This window comes from Zootoca vivipara, chromosome 15, assembly GCF_963506605.1.
Source record: "Zootoca vivipara chromosome 15, rZooViv1.1, whole genome shotgun sequence".
NCBI lineage: Eukaryota > Metazoa > Chordata > Lepidosauria > Squamata > Lacertidae > Zootoca > Zootoca vivipara.
The window spans coordinates 15,247,858-15,267,341 of NC_083290.1; the positions used below are offsets into that span (position 1 = coordinate 15,247,858).

At 43.3% G+C, this 19,484-nt stretch overlaps 1 protein-coding gene across 1 annotated transcript; it reads right to left on the reverse strand.

Moving 5' to 3' along the window:
• Nucleotides 1-116: 116 nt before the first annotated feature.
• On the reverse strand, nt 117-17,650 carry CRCP (CGRP receptor component). The gene is made up of 6 exons (XM_035139701.2): nt 17,410-17,650; nt 9,896-9,932; nt 9,315-9,413; nt 8,138-8,232; nt 3,984-4,041; nt 117-664 (listed from the first exon to the last, which is right to left on the reverse strand). The coding sequence occupies exons 1-6, from the start codon at nt 17,415-17,417 to the stop codon at nt 518-520; spliced, it is 444 nt and encodes a 147-aa protein (XP_034995592.1). The 5' UTR covers nt 17,418-17,650; the 3' UTR covers nt 117-517.
• Nucleotides 17,651-19,484: the final 1,834 nt, after the last annotated feature.

Below are 19,484 nucleotides of genomic sequence, written 5' to 3' on the forward strand. Positions count from 1 at the left end.
CCCTTTCGCCAGTCCTGAACCTACTGCTAGTTTACTTTGTTGGGTGATCCTGCACTCTGGTAATGCAAGAGAAGAAAAAGTGGATACACCTCTCTAGTAAATAAAGCAGAACAAGATTTTGCAGTCAATTGTGAGATGTATTTGCAAAACAGGTCGGGTCATTCAGAAGCACTAGAAACCAACTGGTAATCAGAAGGCCAGTTGCATGTAAATCTTACTCAAAGGAGTATACCCATAAAAGGCACATGGAACCAACCACAGCATCTGCTTCTCAGACAAATCCAGTTTTCTTATCCCACAAATATAACATTTGTTAAGAATTCTGTTGTCAGTAATTGTTGCTCTTGTGGAGGATAAACAAACATGAAACACACTGCAGGGTGATATCACTGTGTTTGTGTCAGCAAATGAGGGGGAAGTTTTCATCCTTCCTGGAACCTCTTTGCAACTGGAATGTTTGGCTGACTCTCCCCAGTGATAAAATTTTGGCAAGGCTGCCTACATGGTCCAAGTCTTCCTATACCCTATCTCCTTCCTCCTCCACAGCCATGGTTGACTCCTGCTGCTCTTCTTGCTCTGGGTCTCCAGGAAGATTTCTAGTGACCGTCTGGAGCAGGGATTCAATTTGCTCTTCAGTGAGCCTCTCCTCACTTTCTTCCACGATCTGCAGAGGAAAAAGCAGTGAGCCACCTCTGGTCTCTTGCCACCATCACATGCTAAGAACAAACTGTTCCTTAGGGCAGAGCAAAGACAAACTTTGCCAACCTGGTACCTTCCAGATGTTTCAGACCACTACTCCCATCAGCCCCAGCCTGTTGGCTAATACTGTAAAAGCAGAAATAGCCAAAATGGGTGTGGTGCAAGGCTAAGTTAGGGATGCTTAGGCCCCAATGAAATCAATGTGAATAGATAGCTGTGACGAACTCAAGTTCCATTGATTTCAATGGAAACCAACAGCTGCAATCCTAGAAGCAGTTACTGGGGAACTCATTGGGACTTTTCTGAATAACCATTCATAGGACCATGCTGTCACTCTAACTTGGTCTAGATCCAATCCTTCATTTCTACCCAATGATTTCAATCCAAGACTCCTTGTGTCTTCTGAGACTGCTCCTTATGTTCTAGAATGTTTGTCAAACCTAACTGTTCATATATTTAGGACATTTCTCTTACGCTTGAAACACACTTGTTTTGGAGCAAGAGACACAGCAGTTCATAAAAAGCACAAAAACAACAGGATAAAACCTGCAGCAGATTAAAACACAAAAAATAAGATCTTCTTTAAAAAGTTTTTTTAAAAGAGGATCAATGAAACAGACATAAAATCAAATAGAGAAGCAAGTGACAGAGTCACCAAATCAGGGAGGTTTTCCTTCTATATGACAGACTAGCATTGCTGAATCTCTAACCTGTGGGCCTCATTAGGCCTGCCAGACCTCTGAATTTAGCTCACAGGGCCCTTTTGGACAAAACATGCCAGGATGTCAAGCACTTCACAGATCTGCTGCATCTTTGCTAAGCTGAGAGATAAGTTCAGGAAGCTGCTGCCCTCCTGTTGTGGTCGTTCAAGCAGCAAACTGGGCAGTGTAAAAATGTACAGTGATTGTACTGAATAAAGGAATTCAATGAACTATTACTGTAACCAATACCAAATTTTCACAAGATGCAAAGAGATTATTGGAAATAAAACACACACACACACACACACACACACACACACACACACTGAATCTCCTTCATGTTCAAACATTAACACATCATGTTTTCAGAAATGTCTTGTTCTGGGACACACCCACACCCAGATAGTCCCTTCTTTTTCTATGGCAACTGCCAACCCACACCTTTAAATTGGCACTTGTTCTCTGGAACTTCAGGGAATTTGCCCCAATGGAATAAAGAAAGAAAGACTCTCTGAAAGGACTGTTGCATTTTCATATCATGATGATCATGACAAGAGCAAACAGAAAATTATTCCTCGTGCCAAGTAAAATCAGATATAAGTCTCCATCTCTGACCTGTAAGCCTCTACCCGTAAACTCTTATCTCAATGAGAAAAAGAACATCTCTTAACCATTTGCTGACATAGGACTCCCACTCTTTAACTTCTTTATACTCAGTCTCAAATTAATTTCTCCTTGTGATACCTTGCCTGCCATATATGTGTACTTTTCAAGCTGGGTGAATTATTTCATTCCCCCCTCCCCACTCCTGCTTGCTGTACATTGCTTTGAAAAAGAGACAGCACAGACACTCAAATAAATAAAGAAGGGGAAATCTACTGCTAAGTCAATTCTGCAACATGGAATGATATCCACATGCTTCAGCTTCCAAATCCATTTCCTAGGCTTTGCATTCAGGAAGAGGTTTAGAAACAAGTGCTTTTATTGGGGGGGGGATTAACCTGGCAGTCACCTTTTGTCTTCAATCTGCTGTAACCTAATGGACTTCCTTTGGGGGGGGGGAGGGAGCAGAGAAATCACATTCTTGCCATTTCATTGACTCAACAACTCCCACAGCTTCAGCGGGTGCAGAGGCCATCTCAGAGTGTTTACTTCAGCTATTCATCTCCTTCTAAAACAGCAGACATTTTATGTGCTCAAGGGTACATTGGCTCTCAATGACGCACCAGTCAATACCTGTTTATTACACAGTTCTTTAAGGTCTGTTAGCTTCGGTTGCTAGGCTTTAGGGGACCTGGAGAGGCAAGCAGAGTGGAAATTGGGACTTACCAAGTCCCTGAATGGTGGCTGAGGGAGAAAATCCACATATAGCAGGCAGGCAGGCAGGCAGGCAAGCAGACCCAATAGGGCTCACCTTCTAGCCTTTCCCCTCCTGCATCCTCACCCTTCACTGTTCACCACCTCTCATGTGGCCCACTATGTTATGCAACACACTTTGGCACGAGATTGGTGCCCACCCTTGCCAATAGGGTTGCCAGACTCAATAGTGGACAGGACTTCTGTGCCTTTAATTGCACTGCTCTCTTTTGAGTCTGGAAACCTTAAAGAGAAACCAGCAGACCCTTTATTTAATTTCCAAGCAAAGGGTCTGCTGGTTTCTCTTTAAGGTTTCCAGACTCAAAAGAGAGCAGGGCAATTAAAGGCACAGAAGTCCTGTCCACTATTGAGTCTGGCAACCCTACTTGCCAATCATCCTCTTGGCCATAAAAAGGTCTGAGCCAAAACCACTAAATTTGAGAACCAGAGTGTCAGACTAGGACCAAGGAGACCAAGGTTTGAATCCCCACTGGGCCATGAAGCTCACTGGGTGACCTTGGGCCAGTCACTCTCTTTCAGCCTATCCCACCTTACAGGGTTGTTGTGGCGATCAAATGGCAGAGAGAATCTTGTAAGCCTTGAGCCCCATAGAGTAAAAGGTGGGCTTTAAACGCAATAATCATGTTCATTCTTATGACTGACAAAAACACAAATGATATCTGATTAAGAATGTCTTTGTGCTGTTCCAATGCTGCTTTTTGAGCATCTAGTTATTAATTATACTTATTCCTGAAATGTGTATCCCAGCCCTCAAATAAATTGTTAAAGAAGGCTTACAACACAAAAGCAAAGATACAATAAAGAACATTTTAAAAGAAAATAAGAAAAACAGACTACAGACTAAAAAGCAGGGCACAAAAATTTTAAACAGCTGCCTGAAGTTTATCTGTCTTCTGCTGGCTTCCATCCCATTTCTCCCTCAATGCCATTTAAGCAGCACAGGTGTGCCCAACTACGTGGCTCATGTAATGTTGTCCATGATGTCATCACATCAGAAGTCACAACGCTGGCAAAATCATCGGGGTTGTTAGGGCCCGATTAGACAGCAAGATAAGTGGAGAGCAGTCAGGGAAACAACAAAGAAGGAGCAGGAAATATAAAAAGGTCAATGAGCAGCATCAAAAGACTCTGAACCTTCCAGAACACAAAAGGAAAAGGGTTATTGCTCTTCAAGGGCTTGGGATACCTGGAAGCTTCACAACTTACCAACTGGATCTCAACGGCAGTAACAGGCCTGAGGTTTAGAAGCTGCAGTTTTTCTGCCCTGTGCAAAAGCAAAGAACACAAAACCATATAATTTAGGGATTCTGGTTACAGGAGCCATCCGCATGCTAACACTTCTTGGCCACAAAACAATGGCTGGAGAGCCAAAGTTGCAGCTTGACCTCAGATGAGATGCACAACAGGCAAAAATGAAACCATTTGGGAGCCTGGAAACAGGCTCATGGCCATATCCATAACCCAAACCCAAAGTGGCATTTAGTGGCCCGAAAGTTTTAAAACTATCCACTTTCCATTGCAGCTCGTTGCTCAGACACACTCACAAACCACTACTCTTTCTGAACCCAGGATTCTTTGGATGCCAACTACAACCCACAGCACGCTTTTCCATAGAGCTGTCCCAGAGACAGTTGGAAAAGAAAATATTTCTCAGAGGCGCCAGAAAAAACCCTTTAGGAATCTCATATTCTAGGGTGCACAAATGCTCCAGAAAGACAAAAAGTGGAGTAGGGAAGAATCATCAGCAAGGTGCATAAAAATATTTTTTTTAAAAAAAACATGGATTTTTAAACATGTAAATCAGTTTTAATTTCTTAACAATGTTAAGATATAAGTTTTTTTTAAAAATAACCTCATGGAAAATCTGAACTCAATTAAAACATCTCCCAGAGCTGAATGTATGATCCTCTTATGAGCAGCAACTGTGAAAAAAGAAAGTTCCATGGTAGGGATGATTAGGCACAGAACTGAAAATAAAAGTGCTAATATAATAATGTAGTTACACAAATCCATGGTGCAGCCGCATTTGGAATACATTAGGCCCTCCATTTACATGGGAGTTATGTTCCAGAGATTGTGCCTAAATGTTCAATGACAGGTGAAATTGCCAGAGCCATTTTTCCCAGAACCCCGCCCCCTTAATTTTTTTAAAAATTTATCATTCACTTAAAGCTGAATGCACACAAGTTATATGTGTGCAAGTTGCAGACTTACTGTACTGTGTACAGTTATGGCTGCTTCACCTAAAAAAAGATATAGTGGAGTTGGAAGGCAATGGTGGCCACCAATTTAGATGGTTTTAAAAAAACAACTGGACAAATTCATGGAGGAAAACGCTATAAATGGTTACTTGCCATGATGACTGTGCTCTGTCTAAAATGCTTGGAGGTAGCAATGCTTCTGAATACCAGTTGCAGGAAAACACAGGAAAAGTGCACTTGTGCTTAAATCCTACTTGTGGGTTTACCACAGCCATCTGGTTGACCATGGTGAGAACAGGATGCTGGACTAGATTGGCCATGGGCCTGATTCAACAGGCTCTTCTTATGTTCTTGAAAATATTATTAATAATAGAAAAACAATTTCTCTTAACATTTCTGTTTAGGTCCAGACAAACAAAACTAAACCAAATAGATTATTCTGAAGTGGTAATGCAAGAACAGAAGCAAGTAACAATGGTCATTAAAGGGCACTGGGAACTTCTCCTGCCTTAGACTCCCTGGAAAATTCCGCTTCCATTCAATCCAGCAAGGTTTGCTCAGGAGAACTCCCTGGCAAATTGCACATCAATATTTACTTACGTACTTCTCTTGCCTTATCTTTCCACTCAAGAAGCAACAACGTACTGGAAAGCAACAGGTCTTTTCAAATCCCGCACACAAAAACTCTGAACTAGTCGCTCCCTCTGCTGTCAGCATAGTATCATTGCATGTAATCTGGTGAGGTTTCATTTTGGTTTACCGTAATCAAAATTGTAAAAATACTGATCTTTCAAATCTGACTACCTACAGGGAAGCACCAAAATCTTGATGCAAACTTCAAAACAGACTGGGAGCCGTTTATTTTTCAAACTGTTCTTTGGCATCTATTTGTATCATGCATTCCTAGTTCCGTGTATAATTATAGCAGGGTGGTTATACTCAGAGAAAGGAAAGCAGGTGGTGCTGTGGTCTAAACCACTGAGCATAGGGCTTGCCGATCGGGAGGTTGGTGGTTCAAATCCCTGTGATGGGGTGAGCTCCCGTTGCTTGGTCCCAGCTCCTGCCAACCTAGCAGTTCGAAAGCACGTCAAAGTGCAAGTAGATAAAAAGGTACCGCTCCAGCGGGAAGGTAAACGACATTTCCGTGTGCTGCTCTGGTTTCGCCAAAAGCGGCTTAGTCATGCTGGCCACATGTCGCGGAAATACTGTCTGTGGACAAACGTCGGCTCCCTCGGGCCAGTAAAGCGAGATGAGCGCTGCAACCCCAGAGTCGTTTGCGACTGGACTTAACTGTCAGAGGTCCTTTACCTTTTTATGCTCAGAGAGTATCTACCTACAGGTAGGTAGTCATGTTGGTCTGCCGTAGTCGAAACAAAATAAAAAAATTCCTTCCAGTAGTACCTTAGACCAACTAAGTTTGTCATTGGTATGAGCTTTTGTGTGCATACACGAAAGGTATCTGAAGAAGTGTGCATGCACACGAAAGCTCATACCAATGACAAACTTAGTTGGTCTCTAAGGTACTACTAGAAGGATTTTTTTTATTTTCTTTAGAGTATCTACCATTCTCAATGAGTCTACTCTGAGTATGACATGTTGCATATCACTAATACATTTTTAAAAGGCTTATGGAAGGAATATCAGTGGTAATTCCACCAGAATTAATACCCACTTTACATTCTGCAGTTCCATGCTTTCTCATAAATTGCATGCTTATGGTTTAGGAAAAGTAATGCCCTCTCTCCCCGTCAACCCATTATTACCTATAACAACATCTCAAACTGACTATAACTAGCCTGTATGAAGGACTCTACCATTTGAAAACAGAGATGCTGTATGTATTTATTTTACTTAAGGGAAATATATTAATGAAAACTTTTTTTTTAAGTGAATGCCTGGACTTTCCGTTTAAAACACTGGTACCCTGAATGTTATTAAAGATATTTTCACATTTATAACCGCTATATGCTTGTATGTACTGGTCTTTGACACCCAAGGTATATCATTTGTTTTATTTTTATATCCTATGCCTATCAGCAATGTTCCTCTTGGATTATTTTTTTCCTGCTGTAAAAAGGACCTGCCCAGTGGAAATAAAATGCATTTAAGATCTACAAAGCCACTGAAAAAAAGTAATGCTTCAAACCGGAAAATCCGGTAAAAGATAACAGATTGAAAAGTGATTGAAAAGCAGATTCACTCATCCATCTCTTGGGACTGATTGCTTTTGACAGGTTTCACCGCTACTTTGAAAACATGGAGCCCACCGGATTGCAAAGGCACAAACATCTGCTAAGTAGCACTAAAGGACAAAGATTTAGCACTGGCGCCTCACAGAAGAATGAGAACAGAGCCAGTCCAATCTGCTTGAAAACAGAACACACAGTTTGGTCAGCTTTGAAGGGGAGTGGTCTAAGCACCCTCCCATTCATTTCATCATGGCACTGTCAGAAAAGCTTGAGAAATTTCTTCTTTGCTAATTCTGATACAAATGGATCTAATCCACACATCCCATGAATGCAGTTACCTTTCAGATTTTGCACTTCTTTGAATTCTATATTGCAGCTCTCAGCTCAAAGAGCATACCAGTATGTATATAAAATTATTATTTTAGTATAAAATACATTTAGACATACATACTTTGGGATAAAAATATATAGCAAAGTCCCTCTGGAGCACAGAAAGAGACTTGAGATGCAGTCGTCACACACACCCTGGAGGGACTGTGAAGAGGGTGGCTGCCTGTATATACAACCACTAAGGTTACAAGCACTCTTTCAGTGGTTCATTGGAAGAAAAATAAGACCCTGAATGTGCCCAGACCAAATAAGTAAGTCCTAGCCAATGACTGCCTGCAGCGGCAAGCTCTTTCATCACTTGACACCTTCCTGTGCTTCAGAAACTCATACTTTTCTATGGGTTAGCATATACTGAAACCAGAAATTCAAAGGCACATACATCAAGGGCCAAGCTCAGCATTCAGTAACAAACACAGTGCTGGGTTGCTGCCTCACTCCTGCAAAGCTTGGGGTGGAGGGGGTTGCATGGGAGAAGCAGCAGGGGGAAGGAATTTCATCTTCTTGTCAACTGTTGGAATAACTGAACCTCTCACCTGACAGCTACAATCCATCAGCCCACATGACAATATTAATGACTTACTTCGTTAACTTGTGGCTTTTCAGTGCCAAGAGGAAGTCTCTTACAACCTCAGGATTCTGGAATTTGCATGGTGTCTTAGATATGTATTTCAGTGTCTAGAAGGGCAGAAAAAGATAATTGTGCAGATTCAGTCAACCTTCATGCCTCCTTTTCAAGTCTAATTTAAAAGCAGGTCCCTCCAAACAAGGAACAATGTTCTCTGAAAGCAACACTGCTCTTCAGATTAGCAAATGTATCACAGGCGTGTTGTAACCAAATAGTGAAATGATAATCAAATTGTTGGGAACTATAAAATATTCACTGAGCAGGAAATCCAGAGGTCAAATGTTTAATGATGACATAACACATTTTCTTATTTCACACCTGTTAATGTTCATAATTATAGAGAGTACAGAAAAATAAAATAAAAATGATTAGGGTATATGTGGGAAAAGAACACAGCTCACTGATAAAGCATGCAGAAGGTTGCAGGTAACAATAAGCAATAGCACCTCCAGGTAGGGCTAGGAAAAGACTCCTGCCTCAAGCTCCAGAGAGCCACTGGCTACCTGTGTACACAATACTGAGCTAGATGGACCAATACTATGATTCACTCTGAGGCAGCTTCCTATGTTCCTAGTTAAAATCAGATCTTTTTTCAGAACCATGAGGACTGAAATCTTCAAAAGGAACATAGCTCAATGGAATAAATAACACATGCATTACATGCAGGAGGCCCCAGATTCAATTTCCACCATCTCCAGGTAAGGCTGGGGAAAGACCCCGCCTGAAATCCTGGAGAGTCGCTGCCAGTCAGTGTTCACAGTACTGAACTAGATAGACAGATTGGTCTGGCTCAGTCAAAGGCTCTATGTTCCCTTTAAAAAGAGAGAGCTTAAATGGGTTAGTCTTTCTGGCTTAGAAAACTGCATGTGGATATAACTGAGCTACCTAAAATTATGAATGGTATCAAGACAGCAGAAGACAACATTTTCCCCCACCCTTCTCTCTCTCTCTCTCTCTCTCTCTCTCTCTCTCTCTCTCTCTCAAATGCTCGTGTATGTGAGGAGGGCTGGGAGAGGTGAGGGAGAGGGAGCTGGCAAAAAAGGGGATCCTGTGCATAGAAGTATGGCTAGTGGGATGCGGAGAGAAGGTTGCAGCTTGGGACAGGATCATTTCCGTTGTTGGTTTTACTCACTTCATACATGATAGTATTCAAATTCTGCTGCCCAGCACTCTGCTTGCTTCTCCCGGTCTCTCGGCGCTGCTGCTTAAGATCAGTCAGCAACTTATACACCTGAAAGAAAGAACTTTGCTATGAGGTGGCCTCAAATGCCATGGGAGCTTTGATAATGCTAGCAGCTCATCATATGAGCTGAACCGTTTAATTCCTGTTCTTTCTGCTAATTTTGGTATGTGGCTCTCTTACGTTTTTGAAAGAGGTCCCGAGCTTCAAAATGAGCTCATAACAACTATTGTAGGTCGAGTATATATCATTCTATTGCAATTAGAGAGAGCAAGCACACATTTTTATGGAAAATAGGACCTTAAAAACAAACTTTCAGAGGGGTGCAGCTTTCACCCCAGTGAGAGGAACTTTTTAAAATTTTGGCTATAGGCACATTTCAACATGTATATTCCCCACTTCTCCAAGAAATGCATGACTGCAATGCAAGCTTTGTTTGTTGATCTGGCATGGAACAAAGGTTAGAACTAGCATTCTGAATAGGCCATAGGAACAAATTTACATAAATTATAATTGCAGTAAAATGATTTTACCTCATAATTGCTCAGAAGAGCTGAATTTCCATCTTTCCTAGAAAAACAACAAGAAATAAAATATGTTAAGGTGCTTTAGATGTGTTGGTGTGTGTGTGGAAAATCCACCTTGGAAACCCCTGCCTCCTGTTACAAAGCTCCCAAAGAACTATTTTTTAAAAAGTATATTTCCTTAGTTCAGTTTTTCCCAGTGTGTTGTGCCAGGCTTGGGTGAGGCTACACATGTGTGAGTGGACACATCTCATCAAAGCCAACCATTACAATTAAGCTTACATACAAGCTTTACTTGAAAGAGAACTCAACTGGCAAACTCAGAGACTCCCTGCCCACATAAACAGACATAGAAAAGGATACACTTAATTCTCACAGCACATATTCATTGCCACAAGATGGCTTTAGACAGGGAACAGACTTCACTATGAATTTGTCTATCAATGTCTGTTAACCATGGCTGTGTGCACACCATACATCTGAGACAGATTTTTTATCCCAAGAATCCTGGGAACTGTAGTTTGTTAAGGGTACTGGGAATTATAGCTTTGTGAGGGGTAAATAAAATATTGGTTTTTGGAGGGGGCAGGGGTGTGCTTTAAAGTTATGGAGTGTACACAGTCCATGTACCTCCATGTCCAGAGGCAGAGTACCTGTAAATATGAGTTGCTGGGAAATACCAGTAGGATAGTGCTGTTGCCTTTATGCCTCTTTCTTGGCCGATTACAGACATCTGATTGACCATGGTGGTAAATGGGATGCTAGACTAAGGCCTGATCCAGCAGGACTCTTCTTCTTAAGTCCTTGTTTAAAAACATGAGTTGGTCCTAGAAATGCATAGTCTAACTTTGCTATAAACTACCTCTATGGAGTCAAAATATCTGCTAAGGAAAGAGCTTTCCTGCATGTTTAAGGCTGCAGTTCTATAAACACTTATCTGGAAGCAAGTCCTACTGAAACCAATGGGTCTTGCTTCTAAATAGACACATAGGTACAGTATATAGGATTTCACTGTAAATCAGTTTCAAACCACTGGTTGTGTGTAGCGGCTGTTGCTGCTTATTATTATTTTTCCAGCAAAAGGCTTATAGCAGCAAGAGGGGTAAATGCAAAGTGGGGGGTGTTGCGCCCCCTGTAAGAGCCACTAACTGTCAGATATGAAGGGGGCAGATTCCTGCACCACAACACTGTTTCTGAGCGGGACTTTAATTTTTTCCCCCTTAGCCATGACCAGTGACCATCCATCTATGCTCCTGGTGACCCAATCTATAAACATTCCCACGAGTTTAGGTCTGTTGGAGAAGTTTCCTTCTGTGCCTCAACATCAGAAATGTTGGCTGGGTCACAGCAGTTCTTTGGGAAGAGGCCCTTGTTGGCAGTCTCAGAAGGCTGCAAAATTCCCTGCCTAAGGAGGCTGAGCTTGCCTTGAAACCTTGACAGAGTTGCTGGTGTCCCTTTCTATGCTGCCTGAACTTGCCATGAAACTTTTGCTGACTGTCTCAGTACCTTCTGAATTGCTTTACTTGTTATTTGTAAATTTCACATTGCCTTGTTTCTTTAGAAATGGAGAAGTGGGATAGAGATTATCTTAACAAACATCCTATCATCTGCTGAATCAGGGAACAAATGTACATCCAATTGTGGATGCTATCTAGTTATTCCATAGGGTAGATAGGCAGCTTCCAAGTTTCCTGCATTACTATCAACATCATTCACAAATGTGGACCCTCATACTTTAAGCAACCAGCCACATGTAAATACCTTTTTAAAGCACAACTAAAGATGGAGCAGACTGGCATGTTCCACAGCCAGCAAGCACTATTGCAACCCACACTTATTTACAAGTGCTTAGATTCAATTCCATTGGGACTTGCTAGCTATTGTTTACTATTTAAGTACAATCCTAATTAAGCTACAGACAAAATTATTTAATTTCTTTCCATTATAAATAAATAGGTTAGTTTTTAAAACAAAACAAAAACACCACAAAGCCGCAACCGCTATACATCCTCAGGACAATGGGTTCTGCTGAACAGACAGACAGCACTAACAACAGAAAGTTGCCACAGCTATATAAAAGGAGGAGGGTAAGGCTATTCTCGGGTTCCCCTATTGCAACATATTTAAAAGTACAATGCATTATGTCAAGCACAGCCAACTGTTTGAATAGAACTGTCATACTCATCACTTTCAAACAAGTTCAACGCCTCTTCCACAAACTTCCACAGTTTCTAGCATTGTTTTTGAAATTGCATTGGGATAGGGCGAGGGGGGAAAGAGGGGACCCCCTTCTGAAAATGCGCTGAGGTGCAGTTCTCATCACACATTTTGCTGATCCAGCAGAAACTTCAGCAAGCAAGCAAGATCACAAACACACACATTCATGCATTGCAAAAACGGTTACTGCTTTTTGTTGATAGGTATATTTAATTCTTTGGAAGAGGGCTATCTTTGCATTCCATCTACATCTAGAGAAATCCCTGCAGATTCTCTGTGACCAAAGCCCATTTTTTTTAATGCTCCACATAAAATAAAATAAAGAACACAGTACAGGAAGCAACTGAATATACTAATGGGTCTAGGAAGAATCATTCTTGATGAAATGCATTTAAAACAAAGGGTGGTCCCATTTGGAGCAAAAAGAGAAAAAGTTTACATCGTTTCATAATAAATCCAAAGGTTCAGGGAGGTCAAGGCTCTTTTCAGTGTGTTAAGTCTTGTTGGAAAATATGGAATTACTATCACACAATTTAATCTATTTTTGTATTTGAATGCAACTACATCAATATGCTAAGAATGATACCAGTTGACATTGCCACACACAAACAGTTTGGTTGCAATCTGTGTACTTGGTACTGTGTACAGTACTAGTAAAGTCAGTGGGACTTCTGAGTAAAAGTGCATAGGGTCAGATTGTACCAAATATAATCCCGATCCATTTCTACTTCAGGACACCACAGGGGGAGGAGGGAGGAACCTTTTTCCATTCTGGGGAAAACACAGTAATAAACGGAGAAAATGTGCATCTTTAAGATGGTTTCCATTTAAATAAAGTCAATCATGTCCAGTACAACTTTCAAATTAAACAAATACATTTCTATGAACAGAAACTCAAAATGAACTTCTCAAAACCCCTTTTTGTCAAGACCCTTGCTATCACCCATAAGTTTTCATTTGCAACAAAAACTGCTTACAATTTACTTTTCTTACATTTATGTCCTGTCTTTCTTTCATCATGGAACCCACATGTGGTTCCCAGCCGGCCTCCCATCCAGACACTGACCAGACTCAGACCTATTTAGCTTCAGCATGATGGTGGCCTTCATCCCACACAATCTGCTCTGTGATAACACGTGTAAAGCATTTAAAAAGTACCCTCCATCTGTCATTCAACAGTAACCATATTACTGTATTTTTTAAAGTTGTCCTTAACGGCTTCATAAAAAAAATAGTAAAGATGAATGATGCATATCATATGGGAAGATGGAGTAAGTCCAATTTCTATAGCGCAGGAATGGGGAACCTGGGGCCCTCCAGAGGTAAAGAGTTCATATTAAATAATCTGAATATAAACATGTCAGCCCTGCAGTTAATCATTTCTTGTAGAGCAGGGGTGTCAAACTCAAATTCATCGGGGGCCGCATCAGCAGTTTGGTCACCCTCAAAGGGCCGGTTGTATCTGTAGGACTATGTGTCCACGCTTTATTATCATAAATTATTGTCACTGCATTCAATTATTACTGTTTTTTGTAATAATGTAAGTAATAACTAGCTCTGAAAGCAGAAACATAGTCAGAATAATGGCAAGTAGATATTCAAATGTACAATTATTGTACAATTTATTGAAAAATGATTTTTGGTAACTGCACTGGGTGGTGGAGGCTCGCTAGGGTTTCATGCAGGACCTTTGCAGAGCTACTAGTACCTGGAGATGCTGGGGTCCTTCTGCATGGAGGACAGATGTTCTGCCAGTGAGCCACCACCCTTCACCAAAGGGACTGGCTGAGGTTGACTCACTGGAGCTGCTTTCCTGGTTCCAGGGTTTAAGGGCCAGAAGTATAAAGCAGCATCCTATGTTTCTGAGGAGAGGGAGGGGGAGGGGAGGGGAGGAAGGAAGGAAGGAAGAAAAGAGGGAGTGGAAGGGAGAGAGGAAGGAAGGAAAGAGGGGAGAGAAAGTAGAGTAGGAAATAAGGAAGGAAATAAAGAAGGAAAGAAAAAGAAAGAGGGAGAGAAGACGGAAAGGGAGAAAGAAGGAAGGAAGTAGAGGGAAAGAAAGAATAAGAATGAGGGAGAGGAAGAAAGATGGGAAGGACAGAAGGAAGAAAGGAAGGAAGGAAGGAAGGAAGGAAGGAAGGAAGGAAGGAAGGAAGGAAGGAAGAAAGAAAGAAAAGAGGGAGCAGGAGGGAGAGAGGAAGGAAAGAGGTGAGAGAAAGAAGAGTAGGAAAGAAGGAATAAAGAAGGAAAGAAAAAGAAAGAGGGAGAGAAGACAGAGATAAAGAAGGAAGGAAGGAGAGGGAAAGAAAGAATAAGAACGAGAGAGAGGAAGAAAGAAAGGGAAGGGGGGGTCGCCGCCTTGATTCAGCGCCAGAAAAGAGCACGAAGGGACCCAGGGGCAAAAAGCATTTCCTGTGCAGCGTGAGGCAGCGGGTGTCCATTTTAGGAGAAGTGCGTAAAGCCTCAGAGTTGCACGTTCGTGAGGCTGAGCTGCTGCTGAGCTCACGTTCATGAGGTTGAGCCGCGGCAGGAGGAGGAGGAGGAGGTGAGGCAAGAGGAGGCGGCGGCTTGCCGGGTTGGTGCCCGGCAGCGCCGTGCGGAGAGTCCCAAGCCTCTGGGACGCAGCAGTGCTCTGTAGCACTTTGAATCCTCCTCCTCCTCCACGGGGCGCTGCTGGGTGCTTTGTCTGTGCTTCAGGAGCCGCAGCAGCCGTTTCCAGGCGCCGAGCCGTGGCAGGAGGAGAAGGATTCAAAGTGCTACAGAGCACTGCTGCGTCGCAGAGGCTCGGGACTCTCTGTGTGGTGCTGCTCCGGCCGCCTTTCTACCCCCCCCCGGCCCCAGCTGTTTGTCGGCACTTTGTCGGCGCGGTGCTTCAGCAGAAAGGTCCCGCTGCTGGGTCCCACTGGCTGGGGCGCTCGGCGGGCCACATGACGAGGTCTGGCGGGCCGGATTTGGCCCCCGGGCCTTGTGTTTGACACCCGTGTTGTAGAGGCACTGATTAAAGCTTAGTGTTTCTATGTAAATGAAGAATCAATCTGATCATTTCTCAAGTATGAAAAGGCTTTGCACAGGGATTTGATTTTCACTTCATGAAAATGAAGCTGCTCTAGTCTTCCTAGCAACTACTAATGGACCTTGCTTTTGACTTATCCAGTCCCAGGCATTTATTTTTGTTTGTTACTTTTATTTTTGCAAGGGTGGGACTGGGCCAAGACATAGTGAAGCAGAAAACGAGCGATGATGGGGGTATGGAAAAAAGAAAAGCAGACAATATTGTCCAGTGTGCAGGATCTTTTCTATTTTCACAAACTGTTATGTGTGCTGGTTGTAAGAAAAGCCCTGTGAAACAGCCACTGCTGAACTGGTGCCCTCTAGATCAGGGGTAGGCAACTTAAGGCCCATGGGCCAGAAGTGGCACACAGGAGCTGTTTAACCAGCCCACGAGCCGCCCCCGAACCAAGCCGCCTGCTCGGCAATTCCCCACACATTGCACTAAAATGGCGCAGCACAGCGCAGGGACACTTCCACGGCACCGGAAATCATGTCTGGACAGACGCAGATGCCGGAAATCGTGGAGCACGTGCACAATCCGGCCCACGGACGGATCTCCGCTGGAGTGAACCGGCCCAGGTGAGGTAAACCCTGCCAACCCCTGCTCTAGATGGAGTACACCAGGTTGGTGGTGAAGGGTGCTATATGGAAATATTTTAAAGACATTCATGCCAAGGATGTGACACGAAAATGTGCTCCCCCCCCCTTGTAGATTAATCATTCTGAATTAGAAAAAGATGATCATGCATAAAAAATCTCCACGGATCTGGTAACCTGTAGGTGACACAAACAGGTGACCGTCAGCTAGGGAAATCTGAAGAAAATCTGCAGTGCAACCCTATGCATTTTTACTCTCAGTGGAAGTACCCACGCTCTGGCCCCATCCATTAGCCAGAAGACTGAGAGCTGCTGGATACTGTGTGTCGTGTACTTAAAAAGCAGGCAACGGTGAGGGCAGGATTTTGGTGCAGAAGCCCAGAACTCCCCTCAGCAGAATGGAGGGGGACGAAAGTGGAATAAATACATATTACCACCCAACAGAATATTAAGCCTAGAGTATAAAATTAATGTTAACAGCGCCACTGAAAGCAGGGAGCCAGATGATGTCACTGAGATTATATAACTTCCAAGAACTGGGTCCTGGGTTCATCTGCTTTCCTCTGCCCTCCTCACTCCCTTTTCATTTTGTACTGTGCGCATTAGATTGTGGGCCTGCAAGAAAGGACCGTCATCTCCTTTTATCTCTGCAAGTTTATCAGGCAGCCCCTTCTCTGTCTTCTCAGTACCTCCTAAAAATATTATCATTTATAGACAAGCCTACCCAGATACTTAGAATGCTGGTCCCTGTTTTAGACCTTTTTTAGCTTACTGATTTTAATTTTTTGAATGTTTTAAATTGTTTCTAGTGATAATTTTATTGTTTTATCTTTTTTGTATTGTATGTCACTTTGAGGGGTTTTTTTTTTACATATCTAGTGTATAAATTTCATGAAATGAAAAAATAAAAATAATGTATGCCCAAGGAGAAGGTCTGCACCCATCCGATTGTTCATTCACCCCTTCAGAACTTTTATGAGGAGAGGAATTTCTATAGACATCCCTCCAGCGCCCTCAACCATCCTTTCAAATATATTGGTGTTCTTTTACTTTAGGAAATTTCATCAACATTGCCAATTCCAGGACCCCCACCTCACCTCTCCCTCTTAGGAACGATTTCATTTTCTACCCCCCCCCGTTCCCCCCCTCAACCATCCCTCCAATTTTATTTTTGGGGGTGGGGAAGGGTAGGAAATTACCTCAGGCATTGCCAATTCCTGGAAATCTACCCCTCCATTTGCTCCCCCCACATCACAGGATTTACCCCTGGAAGGGGCAGCTGCAGGTCACCTCTTCCCCCCACCTAAAAAAAACCCCTTAGCCATCTAAATGTGAGGAAGTTTGCCTCGGGAAAGGTCAATTCCAAGAATCCTCCCAAGTAGGAAATATCTCCCCCCCCCCCCAAAAAAATATTTTTTAAAAAAATTCCTCAGCCACTTAAATGTGAGGAAATTCACCTCAGGAAAAAGGGCCATTCCAGGAATCTCCCTCTGCCTCCCACCCGAGTTTGAACGGCCTCACCCACTCCCCTGAATTTACACGCACCCCCCCTCTAATAGGCAGGGACTCGTCCCCCCCCCTTTATCCTACGGCGGGGAGGGGAGGAGAAACGGTGTGACTTCGGAGCAAGCGGGGCTTGCGCGCTCGCTCCGCCATCTTACACTTCCATCTTGCCCACGCCGCGGCCTCTTCCTCCCTCTCGCGCCGCCTTTGCTCGCTCCTCCCTTCGGCCCTCCGCTGCCTTTCCCGGCTGCGTCGTCTCAGGCAGCAGCCGCTTCGCCTCTTTCCCCTCCGGGCGACGCTTCCGAGACGGGAGGGCGGCCCTGTCGGAGCGGGGAGGGCGGCGTCCTCCTCCCGCCTTCCTCGAGGGAGTTCAGGGCAGACGCCTCTTTCCGTAGGAAAGGAAGGAAGTAGTATATGAAGGTGTCAATAATATCTTTCACGCGGCTGGAGAATGACTTCTTCTGCCCCGGGAAGGAATCGATCCCGCGTCTGTCTCGCAGCACCACCCTCATTTATTATTATTAGGTCGCATTAAGAATACTTTTTGCAGTGTAGATTAAAATAACCTCTAGCATAGAAAGGAATTGAACCCACGTCCCTCTGGTAGCACCATTCTTATTCTTATTATGTCACTTTAAGAGTACTTTTTTACAGTGTAAAATAACCTCTACCGTAGAAAGGAATCAAACCTGCAGCCACCTCATAGCAGGTACACATCGTATTCCCACCACTACTACTATCCCCATTTTATTATTATTATTATTATCATTATCATTATCATCAACATCACTTCTCAGCTAAGATCAAGTGTGTTGTTGTTGTTGTTGTTGATGTTGATGTTGTTGATGTTGTTGAAATAAAAAACTGTCCAGTAGCACCTTATAGACCAACTATGTTTATACCAGAACAAACTTAGTTGGTCTATAAGGTGCTACTGGACATTTTTTTAATTTTTATTTTGACTGCATCAGGCCAACACGGCTACCTACCTGAATCATCATCATCATTATTAATTTAGTGGTTGTCACTTTATCCATTGAAAATGACTCAAAGCAACTTGCAGATACTAAAACTTTATAGGTCACAACCAGCACCTTGAATTGTGCCTGGAAACAGTGGAGCTGTTGTAGCAAAGGAGTCATCTCAGGTCCCTATAACCAGCCCCTGTCAACAGTTTGGCTGCAGCTCTTTGGGCCAGTCAAAGTTTCTGATCCCATTTCAAAGGCAGCCCTTTGGGAGAGCCCTGTACGCCACCTTGAGCTCCTTGGAAGAAAGGTGGGATATTAAATAACCAAATACCTATGAAGAAGCTCGAAGGGAGTTCCTGTATCCCATACTGGTGAGGTTAGTAAGCCTCCCGGAAAAGCAATTATACAACTTGCTCCTGCAAGGCAAAGACCAGAAGATAACTAGGGCGGTCGCCAGATTCTGTGCCCAAATATGCAGACACAGACTTTCTCCCGAGTCCGTCTGAATTTCCCAAAATATGGTACCCCGAGCGAGCTAGGCTCAGTTTTCTGCAGCTTCTATTTTAAGTGTTAATGTTTTTTTTAGCATTGTACATATAATTAACAATTTATTTTAAATGTTGTTCAAGGCATCATATATACGTTATGCTCCCTGAAATTGTTCTTTCAAAGGGATTCATTTTATCTTCTTTTCTTTTTTTCTTTTTATATGTTATTTTTAAGAGCTGGTCCTTGACCGTAAATAAAATCATATCAATAACCAAATACTGTAAAATGTGCATTTGGTGTGGGACCACGGCCCTAATCCTGCAAGTGCAGCTTCTTACGGTCTTATGCAGTGCAGCTACAGAAATTGTTCTCCCTTTTTTTTTACTTGGGTGTGGGGAAACTTTCGCCCACCAGATAATGCAGATCTACAACTCCTACCATCCCTGGCTGTTGGCTTCATGCTCTGGCACCGGGGGGGGGGGGCAGGGCTGGCGCCTGTTCTGGGGGCGGGGCACGCCTCCTGGAGGGGAGGGGTGTGCGTTCCAGGGCCGTGGCGCGCGTTCCGGGGGCAGCGCGGATGTCCGCGATGGCGCCCCCTTGGAGCCCGTCGCTCGGGGCGGCCCGCCCCCACCGCCCCTATCTTCCCACGTCCCTGCTGTTGGCCATGCTTGTTTTTACTGATAATTTTTATTCTCTTTGTAAACCACTTCGAGGTTTTTCTGCTACAATTGAGCAATGTGTAAATTTTTGGCAACAGCTAAGTCCGTATGGTATAG